Source organism: Anoplopoma fimbria, chromosome 6, assembly GCF_027596085.1.
Source record: "Anoplopoma fimbria isolate UVic2021 breed Golden Eagle Sablefish chromosome 6, Afim_UVic_2022, whole genome shotgun sequence".
Classification (NCBI taxonomy): domain Eukaryota; kingdom Metazoa; phylum Chordata; class Actinopteri; order Perciformes; family Anoplopomatidae; genus Anoplopoma; species Anoplopoma fimbria.
In genome coordinates, this window is record NC_072454.1 from 13,106,067 (window position 1) to 13,117,714 (window position 11,648).

General features: G+C 38.5%; 1 protein-coding gene across 1 annotated transcript; it reads left to right on the plus strand.

Annotated features, from left to right (window-relative positions):
- Positions 1-1,948: 1,948 nt before the first annotated feature.
- Positions 1,949-11,511, plus strand: sfxn3 (sideroflexin 3). The gene is made up of 11 exons (XM_054599888.1): positions 1,949-2,039; positions 4,197-4,369; positions 4,646-4,816; positions 6,364-6,462; positions 6,966-7,041; positions 7,129-7,214; positions 7,320-7,447; positions 7,622-7,671; positions 7,868-7,917; positions 8,013-8,060; positions 8,167-11,511. Exons 2-11 carry the CDS (start codon positions 4,206-4,208, stop codon positions 8,261-8,263), a joined length of 969 nt encoding a protein of 322 aa, XP_054455863.1. The 5' UTR covers positions 1,949-2,039; positions 4,197-4,205; the 3' UTR covers positions 8,264-11,511.
- Positions 11,512-11,648: the final 137 nt, after the last annotated feature.

Genomic DNA, 11,648 nt, shown 5'->3' on the forward strand with positions numbered 1-11,648 from the left:
ATATAACTAGTTTACTGAACTTCTTGACCACTTGTTGACATTGTTCCGGTTACATTTAAACGCGTTTTGATCCAGTTGATATCATTACGCATGTGAAACAGCATCGGGACATTGCGTTTAAAGTCAATTAAAGAAAGTATGAGATCGTTACCTGCTGTGTCCATGTTGCGCCGGACGAGCTTGGACAGACGCTCACCGGTCCGCCTCGCTGACGCATAATCAGACACCTCCGGAGTATTAGTGCCACCTCATTTGTTCTCCCGGTGACAATTATTATCTTAAGAGGTTTAAGCCTTTTACATAAGACCCTGCAGCTGTGCATCCATTAGCGATGGACTAATGATGATTAAGCACCCTAATTGCACTCACATTACAGTAACACTACCTCAAAACTCTGTCAGTTTGTCCTCAGGTAAACCTTGTTGTTAATATGTTAATTAAGTCCATATTTCCCTCGTTAAACTGCAGAGAGGTGGATGTGGAGAAAGTGATCTGTGGATCTTCCTGAATGTCTTCACTGTGCCAGTGAGGTGGGTGAACAACCCCACCCGGTGGTCATATGTGTCACATCACAACCTCTATGCAGATCAGATCCCAATCTCTGTAGATCAGACTGAGTCAGTCATATTAATTACACTCATGGATGGGTTATGAGACAATATGGGCCTGGGTTTACACATGCATTACAGGTCGTACCTCTCCTACATACCAGTAAAACACACACTTTATAGTTGTTTGGCCTGTTGTTGTGGTTTTATGTCTCTTTGCAGTCGTGTTGAGTTTATTTGTGATTGTTTCATCCCTTGTCATTGTCCTCTTTGTCCCTTTGCATCTCTTTGTAGTCATTCTGTGTCTTTTTGTAGTTGTTTTGTTTGCCTTTCTAGTTGTTTTATGTTTCTTTATGCTGATTTTGAGCCTCTCGCTGGTTGGTACTTGTCTCTTTGATTGATATTTTGTAGGGGAAGGCCAGGACAAGCTGTAACACTTTGGGCCCCCATGTGCCCATTCAGTAATCCATCAATGATATCACTAAACATACTGTAGCCAGACAGAAAACCTTGACCTTGGAACTGTGTTTTTTGTGAGTACTGCTACATCATTTACATGTTTTGGTGTGGTTGATTAGTCTAAATTATTACAGAGTCATAGGAATCCTAAAGGCTGTTTTAGTTTGACTTATTCATTATTATTTTATTCAACTTTATTGACAAAATGAATCAATAAGCCCCCATATATTGAACAAAAGGAGCAAGAAGATTATATTAATATACGTGAATATAAATCATAATTGTTTTTAAAAGAGATACTATAAATACAACTAAGATAAACAAAAAAAGAAAGAAAACAGCATGCTACGCTTACCTGGGCCTAAATTAATTTAAGTGTAATAGCAAATGCTTGAGCCAGTCAGCTGTTTCTTAGCCAATCATGTGTTTTCTACCTTCAACGCCCAGAGGTTTCCAACAACTCACATCCTCCATGACGAACAACGCCCCTACTATGTCACTGCACTGTGCTGCCTTCAAAGGCCTCCACGAAGCTCCGATTTTCCAATCCTACCTTGTGCGACAGTGTTTGATCGATTTTTGAGTTGATTTCTCCCACAAAAAAAGTAATAATGCTGCAACCAACAGAGTGAAGAAAATCACAATATAAGAAACGCCTATAATTTAACTCCAGAGTTGAAATTCGGTCCTTGCAGCAGGAAAAAAAAGGACAGGGACAAAGAATAGTTAAAGCTAAAAAAAAGGTATATAAAACTAAATTTAAAAACTGAATTAAAAATAGAAAATATGCAACACCTATTAAATACAAATATACAAGGAAGTGTTGTGATTAATTGCAGCAGAGACATGTAAACAGTGTACACCAAACTAATATGTTACGTTATAGAAGGATAATATAAGGTAAGTATAGTCATTTGCGGCGACTCTGTGTTTTACGATACTTGTAAATGCACCGGAAGGCAGCATAGGTCCACAGTGGCGCTGTGATATTGAGAGGTCATAACTACATTTTGGAAAAAGAAAGCCAAGCAGGTACGTGTCATTGCTGACTGCATTCACTTATTTAATGAATTAAAACGATAAAGCACTATTCCACTAAGCCAGTGTTTACTCCGCCTCAATGTGTGCCCTTTCAACGTTAACTAAATTAATAGCTAGCATATTAGCTAGCTTGTAAACCACTTAGCTAGCTTACCAAGAGAGCACTGAAATGGCTTGTTTTGGTGGCGTGGAAAAGGCTGTTATATTGTCTCAGTCTAGCTTAACATATGACTTTGTATTAGATCTAAATGTCCCCTTTTTCCAGTATTTCTGTCTCCAGTGTGTGGGGGGTGTTTCAATGGTACTACCAGCTGCCTAGCTAGCAAGCTAGCTGAGAGCCTCTCAGTGAGAGGGACCAGCAGAACTGAAACACCGGGCAGCGAGTCGTGACGTCACCGTCCCCACCTGACACTGTGTGTGTCACGTGGTTTATATTATAATAATAATAGTAAGATATTTTATTTAAAAGGTACTCAAAGGCACTTTACATGGTAAAGACAGAAACAATAACATGCATAACAATGTAAACAAGGCAGAGAGATGACATTGATCAGCTGCCTGCAATGTGACACTCAGTAATCAGCTTAACCCTAGATGTTTTGACTTTAAGGTGAAAGTGTACTTGAGAGGAGCAAAACAATCAAACTAAAATATTCAGTGTTTGTGTCTCCTTGGAGTCCACCATATCAGTCTTTATCTCGCCCCGGAGGGAACGTTATGTTCTTGCATTTGCAGTTTGCAGATATAACCAGGAATCCGTTCTTGTCAAGGCCTGAACACTGCAGGGCTGCTGCTTAAACAATGACATGTAAAACATTCCTGTAATAGTTTAGTGTTTGTGCTCACACACAGACGTGACCTTTACACTTACTGACTATGTACAAACGTAAAGAGCCCAAACAACAGATTAACAGAAAAGTAATGGGCAACGGTTCCTCATTTCCAAGTAAAAATGTCTCATATTCACTTGTCCCAACTCCTCAAATGTGATGATGCGTGCTTTTTGTTGTCTTAAGTGACAGTAAACTGAATACCTTTTGGTTTCGGACTGTTGGTCTGACAAAACACAAATTCAAGTAGTCACTGTTGGCTTTAAGAAATCATATCGAACCCTTTTCACAACTTTCTGACATTAATCGGTAATGTAAATTATTAGTTTTTCAACCCTTATTGATGGTACTGTATAAAGCAGTCATTCCCAAAGACTGGGTCGGGACCCAAAGGTGGGTTGCAGGGGATTTTTCGAGGGTCGCCGAATAAATTTGCAAGATTTTTCTTGCATAAACTTTTATTTAACATTTATATCTACAGTATACCTTTGAACCTCATGAAGGTCTCTGAATGTTTTTATTGTTATTTCAAACATCTAATTAATAACCAGTTATGTACTCTAATGTACTTCACAGGATGGGCCTCTAGCGATACCATAACCATACTGTTAAAATACTTTACTTTGACAAATATGGACAGCACATGCATTTCAACAAAATATTTATGAAGCCAACTTCTCAGATGAATGATTTCTCAACACAAGAACTTTGTCTAAATAACATAAGTCTAGTCTAAAAAAAAATAATTATTTGAACTTCTGTGATTAAATTCATTCACATTGTCTTCCAAACACATGACTGTCTACTGTGGTTAGATAGTGATGATTATATAAGTGAGGAAATATGAGCTGAATTTATCCCTGTGTTGTCTGTCTGAAATATGCAAGAATAAGTAAAAAAAAATGTGGATCTATTTATAAATATATATATATATATGTATGATGTGCAATATAGTAAGGAGCATGTATGCGTGACAAATTAGACTAAACTTAATTTTTTTAGACAAAGTTCTTGTCTTGAGAAATCATTCATCAGAGAATTTTGGCTTCAAAATATCTTGTTGAAATGCATGTGCTTTACATATTTGTCAAAGTAAAGTATTTTAACAGTATGGTTATGTTATCGTTACAGGCCCAGCCTGTGAAGTACATTACAGTACATAACTGGACCTCCTTGTTTGTTTATCCATCTGATATGACAAAATGTAAAACTGCCTCTGAAATACTCTCAAAATGCTACACTTTTATTCACATGTCAATCCAGCGTGGATTTGTAACATAGTTTGAATACTAATAAACATGTCTGCTATTGATTACAGAAAGCCAGGATGTCTGAAGAGCTGTCCCTCAACATAAACATCAAGGAGCCAAGATGGGACCAAGGCACATTTATGGGGCGCGCCAAGCACTTCTTCATGGTCACAGATCCCAGGAACGTCCTGCTGTCCTCTGAGACTTTGGAGGAGGCCAGAGTGATCATGGAGGACTACAGGTAGGCAACAAGAGGATAGAATAGGAGTATCAATTATCATGTTAGAGAAGTTGTGTGCGGCATGAATGGAAATGAGAATTGGTGTGGCTAGTTGTGTCATTTTCACTGAAATGGAGATGCTACTTGGAGATGAAAATCTGTTTTTATCATATTTCATGTAGATAAATGTGAAGAGGCATAACTAGGTTGTGGGAAATGCATGTTTTGTGTTTGAGTGTCTGCTGCTTTTAAATTTGTGGAAAATATTACATCAATCCACTGTTTTGACTTCTTCAGAGCCGGGATCGCGAAGCCTGGTTTGACGGAGGATGAGCTCTGGAGAGCCAAGTACATCTACGACTCCGCCTTCCACCCTGACACGGGAGAGAAGATGGTTGTGATTGGCCGGATGTCCGCTCAGGTGCCGATGAACATGTCCATCACAGGCTCCATGCTCACCTTCTACAGGTACAGCAGAGGTTTCAACACATGGTTCAATGTCTCCTAAACACTAACCTGAAAATGGCTTCATCAAAATAGAAAACAGAAAGTCGAAGATATAGGAAAACAGAAATGTGCTGAGTATGATACAGTATCCAGGAGATATGAATGTATCACAGCTTACAACACTGCATAGAAATAGAAATTTTAATCCCTGTACAGAGTGAAAATCCTCTTAAAGAATAAAAATGTCACTCACTGCTGAATGCTGATGAATCATTGGACAGTGAGGTCATGTGATAATGTTGAGCTGAAACAACAAATTGATAAACAACAAAAAGTAATCAGACTAATAGTTTGAGATATTTATCAAGTGAAAATGACAGGTACGGAGATTTTAGGAAGTGGTTAATATCAAATGAATAAATAAGAAATTATTCAGTCTCATTTAGATTAAAGCAAAAGGTGCAAGTTTTTTAGAAATAAAATAGTCACTGGAAAAAAATGGCGATTTGAAATAAAAGCTTCACAACATGAAAATAAATTTGCAAAACAGGCTTTGGAAAAGAGACATTTTCAAATAAAAACTCCTGTAATTAGATTTAAAAAATGATCTGCAATAAACCAAGTTATCACAAATATAAGCAGAATTGAAAAGTGTTGCTTAATATTTCATGGAAATTTCATGACTGTATCTTATATTTTGTCCATATTTCTTGATTATTTCATGATGTCTTGTTAATTTATTTAACATTTATATTTAACATAATTAGAATTTTATTAATTTGGGAGTTTTGTCTGGTGATGAGACAAGTGATTAATGAGATATCACAGTGTCATTTGTGCATACTGCCACTGGATGGAGCCAAAGTATGACATTTCTTATTCTGCACATGGTGGCTTTAAACAGTAATAATTGGCACAATAAATAAAATAAAGGCAAAACATCTGATTATTAATCAAATGAAAGACAAAACACTTGTAAGTTAACCTGTACTGATCGATTTAAACCAAAACAGACATCCATATCTTATTTAGTCCTAAAGGGACAAGTATAAATGCAGTATGTTTCACTGTTTAACAGCAACATGGATTGAGGGTGTTGTATGTATAAAGGGTTAAGCTATCTGAGATAACAAACCTGTTATTTGGGGCTAAAAAAATAAACCACTGGCTTGATTAACATTGATGATAGACGATTTCTTAGCAGAAGGAAATAAGAAAAAACATCTCTAGCTCTAGCGCTGTGGTTTTGTGGTTCACTATGCTCCACTAACAGATGGTTCTTAATCTTTATCTACCAGCTTTAATCAAAACTTAACTGCTGGGTTGTAAATAATTTGTAGTAACAGAGTGAAACAAGCAATGATTGAGGGTACATGCATGGAAGTTATTATGATAAATATTCCAAACTCTTTCTATTGAGTGGACTGGAGACAGTATGGTCTTTTTGCTTGTATGCTCTAACATGACAAAACTCTTTTGCTGCCGTGCTAAACATTGTAATTGTTGCTGTACACTCTGTGGAATCTAACTTCCTCAAACACACTGTTGTTGTCCCCTCTTGTTTACAGGACTACTCCGGCTGTGGTGTTCTGGCAGTGGGTTAACCAGTCCTTCAACGCCGTCGTCAACTACACCAACCGCAGTGGAGATGCCGCCATGACCGTGAAGTAGGGAGGACTTCTCACTTCACTCCCACCCTAGATCTTTCCTGTCCTCCCTCTAATCTAGTGTCTGTAAGGAGGCTGTGGGAGCTGCTGTCCTCTCCCCTTCCCTCACAGCGGTATAACGTCCCACAGTTAAGCACGTTCAGCCCCACGTAACCATGCACTCATGCTGACATATAGGTTTTATGCTCCCGGTTGATGTCATGCCAACTGAACTGCATCAAATTCATATTCATGTATTAAGCATGTCATTGAGGATAAATGTTCTAGTGGCTTCCTCAAAGTTATGATAATTTGTGAGGAAGCATTTGTTTATTACCTTTGCACACCCAAACAACGCATGAATCTGCATCCTTACTGAAGCAACTCTATTTTGAAATGTTCTACTTTAGTGTCACTGATTGTCAGCCACAGACTTCACATGCTGTATTTTTATGATGTGTGAAAATGTTGAAAAATAAGTTGGTTATTAATGTGCGATACGCATCCAATCTGTCTCTTCGCAGTCAACTTGGTGCAGCCTACATCAGTGCTACTACCGGAGCTGTGGTCACTGCCCTGGGTTTCAAGTCTCTAGCTACGGTAATGCCTGTGTTTCAAGTGAATAAACAGGTGGAGTAAAACAGAAACAGGCTGTCTGAATGTGTTTTTGATTCTGCATCTTTGCAGCGTCTCCCCCCCATCGCGAGCCGGTTCGTCCCCTTCGCTGCTGTCGCTGCTGCTAACTGTATCAACATTCCCTTCATGAGACAGAGGTGAGGTCTCATAAAAAGCCGAACCCCTCTGCTTTGTTCACTCAAGAGCTTTTATGAACTCTGACGGCTGCTGCTCTACATGACTTTAGTTTTTGTTTCTTCTAGGGAGTTGAAGTACGGTATCCCTGTGATGGATGAGAATGGAAACAGGTTAGGAGAGTCTGCCAATGCTGCCAAGCAGGCCATTATGCAGGTGGTGGTGTCGAGGATCGGCATGGCAGTGCCAGCAATGGGTAAAGTCGCCATTATATCTACTGTTTTTGCTTGTTGATCTAAAACATAACGTAGTTAATGGCATGAGAGAGAATACTCTCACCCTGTTAGACGCACACTAAAGCATAATTATGTTTGAAATGATCTTTCATTAAACGGGACACTAAACCTGGTTGATTTTTATTTTTTTACAGCCATTCCCCCTGTTATAATGAATGCCCTGGAGAAGAGGGCTTTCATGAAGGTAAGCAGACTGCATGCATGACTGTCATACTCTTTTTGTTTTTTTACTCAGTGGATTTACTGGGTCAGCCTGCTCTGTGTTTTGTGAGGCTGAAAAGAGACCTTTTGCATTCCACGTGTTACACATACATTGAATTCTTATGTCCATGCAGACAGACATGTGGTCAAATATTGAACTTTACATTGTCTCCCTGCAGCGATTCCCAATTCTAAACGCTCCGGTCCAGGTGGGGCTCGTCGGTTTGTGGTAAGTAAATTACACATAATGGACTCTATTATCTGTACTTTGAAAAGAAAGAGTGACACTGTCTAAAACCACCCTTTTTATAATCTTGTTTTCAGCCTGGTGTTTGCAACTCCTTTGTGCTGCGCCCTCTTCCCACAGAAAAGGTACCAACAGCCACACACTCACCTTGGAGGAGCTGTCAAACTTGTACACACAGTGTCATCTCACATGTTAGCAGCGTTTTAATCGTGTTTAACAATCTCTTTGTAGCTCTATGAGTGTGAGCGGGCTGGAAGCAGATCTGCAGGAGAGGATACGACAGACCAGTCCCAACACCAACACCGTCTACTTCAACAAGGGCCTGTAGGACCAGCCAACACATCAACACGCACACGCACGCATATACACGTCTGTTGTCCTGAGGGCACAAGTGGGAGGGCAAAACTGAATTTATTTATGTTTTTCGTTGTTGTGTTGCTGCATTTGTTTTTTGAATTTAACTGCGTGGAGCTGCTCCAAATGTAACAGTAGAAGGTTAGGGTGTTGATTGTTGAAGGAAGATCACTGACAGTTCTCTCTGTACCTAGATGACACTCCTTAGAAAAGTAAAGCTGACCCATGTTTTTTAGTGTTTTTTTGTGTCGAGGTGAAAGCTATTAATGAAGTTACTGACTTGTGTGTCACTCACCAATATTTCATATTGCATTCAGGTTAGGGTGTGTATGTAATTGCTTCTGATTGTCACTTATTTTCCTTGTGCCCCCCTCATTTCATTTAGATTTCCTCTTTCCAATTCCTGGCTAGTCAGCTTTGCATATTCTATTTTTGAGCTTTTACACACTGAGTTAAGTGTGTTGAAATGATTGCCACCAATTAAGTTCCTCCTTGTAGTTCCACCATGTAGTTTTACTGGAAATACCAATCCTTTGTTGTACTGTTTGTGAACCAGTGCAGCTTTCTTTCTCTCTTCAACTCTCCTGAAGTGTACTTATTTCCCTCCATATTCATAGAACAAGTAATTAGGTTCTTGGTACAATGTGGCAAAGAAAATAGAAATGATACTCCAAAAGCTCAAAAAGCACAGCCATAAAGTGAATCAGTGAACAGAGTGTGCTTTTTATCAACATAAATATGTACTGTTGCCATGGCAGTGTCAGTCTGTTTTTCAAGGCCTTTTATCATTTGAGATCACTTTAGGAACTAGTGCAGCCGCTATCTTTATTGACATATTAATGAAATATTAGATTGTTGTAGTTGCTTGTTTGGTGCTTGTTTGGTGGTTGTCAGGTGGAGGAATATAGTTGGTAGTGTCTGTTGTTAGTGAGACGAAATTATCTGAATTTTGCAATTTGTGTGTTTTAAATTCAGTCGTGTGCAGAAGACGGGCAGCAATGTATCTCCGTTGTGAAAACTTTGTTTCTCAGATTGTGTTGGTTCAAATGTCCACACTCGAACTGAAGGATTGCTTTAGCACAATGAAAGAAGTCAAAGCTGTCTAATTTCACTTCCTTAAAGTCGGACATGCAGGGTTTCTATGTGCAGCAGCAAGCTAGCCATCTGCAAAACTGCCTTTACCACTGCAGCCGTTGATGTCCCATTGTACCAAATGAAAGTGGCTAATGTTGCGTGACAAAGTCAAAATACTAAATGTTTATCTCTAGGTGCAGCAGTTGGTGTCTGCCCAGTCTTTGTTGTGGCTTTGTAAAAGTGGTCAGTTTGGCTGAGTTTGAGCTTCGTTGATGAAATAAATTCATTCACATTGTCGCCCGAACACATGACGTGTGGTTAGATAGTGATGATTGTGTAAGTGAAGAAATATCAGCAGAATTTATCCCTTGGTTGTCTGTCTGGATTATGCAACAATAAGTATATATTTTTCTTGGATATATTTATAAATATACATATATATATGATATACAATATTTTATTGAACACAAATGCATGAGAAGTTTGAGGGGATTTTAAATTCAAGGTGTGCCTCTGTTAGTGAATCCACCAGATAGCCCCATATATGCATCGGAAGACAATGTCGGCCGCTCGTTCTACCAGAGCACAGAGTTTGCTGCTAATGAGCAGGTGCACCCCCAGGGCTAATGAGTTCTCAGATTAGAGGAGCGGTCTTCCAGTGGGATTTAACTTGACACAGTGGACACAGTCACAGATTACCAACTATGTTTCAATGTTTGTGTAAAGTGATGTTTTCTGTTTGTTAGACAAAGAAAAGTACACCTAACAGTGAGACTGTTCAAGCATCTGAAGTCACTTGAGTTCATGTTTGTAAAATTTGAAGTTGAACATTTATTAAAAGTATACTGATTGTGGGGGTTACGGGACTGTAGCAACAGCACAATTATCAACTTCTTAACAGAAATTGACTCTGATTATGTTTATATATGATCCTGAAATTGAAGGGTTTAATTACAAACAGCTATCCAGAACATTTTGTTAACAGATACAACCCTATCCTCAAATACCGTCTTGATACGACTCCTCACTTCTGTATGAGAATATGGATGTCTTTGTATTATTTTTAAATGATGGATATTTCATTTTGGAATGAAACTCTTCTTCAAGTTTAACTTTCCACCATCATTCATATTTTCATTTCAACACTTAACCCAGAGACAATCGCTACTGTTAGAGTCCCTTGCCCCCTTCTGTAACACTGAGACATGATCACATGCACTGCAGGACGGTGTTTCAGAGTTAGCATCACTAATGTATTCCAATATTTGACATAAGCCACGGCTGCATCATTAGCACATAGTTATCGCGTTGCGTTTGGGGTGTTTTCCTGCGGAGGATGAAACTGCACTATATAACCCTTGCTGTGCTGCTGTAGGAACTAGATGTTTTTGTGTTGCTATTTAAAGGGAGCTCCTGAAGATTGTGTATATTGACGATTGTATTTGTTTATGGTGCTGGATGATGTTGACTGAATTTATATCTAATCTATTCAAAAATGTCATTGCTCATAACAACGTTGCTTTAGCTTTAGCTTATGCTTTTTTTCCTTTTTGTTTTTCTGCTCTTGGAATTATGCCGCACAAGTATCAAGAACAAAACTGGAGGTTTTTCGTCAGCAATTAAGTACATTTGTAAACGTGTATCTCAGATTGTGACTTTGCTGCAACCCTCTAACATGTTGCACGAAACGATCCAGCCAAAGATGAGACGGGTATGAGAAGAAGTGTGTAGCTTTTAAAGTTTTTGTTCCAGCTTTAACATGTGGACCTTTTTCCAGGCTTTTGTCATGCAAAAACATGTTGTTGTTAATTATGTTTGTTTACAGAAAAGGTCCCCAACTTGGTCTCTGTTACTCATCAGCACACCAAAAACATAGCAAAGCAACATCTTTAACACACAGTTAAAAGATTGGAAATATGAATAAAATACCAACAGTTTAGTTTAGTTGAAGATCATATGAAAAGACAATCCATTATGTTTAACACTCCATGAACGTTTTTGTTCTCATGTACATAAAACTTACACAAAGATCTGTCAGTGTTGGTGCACAGTGTGTTCTCCCTCTATTTTGTATTGTGTTGAAATATATTTCCTTGATGTGGAATGTATTTTACTCTGAGCAATAGAATAAAATATGTAACGTTTAAGTCCAAACCTGTCTGCTTAATTCAACAATATTTAACAAATGTCCTCCTGCTTTTTCCTCCTAACATGAACTTCCATATTACATATACTACTTTTTCCTGTTTTATTTAATGGCTAATTATCGATGCTTGTCAGCTTTC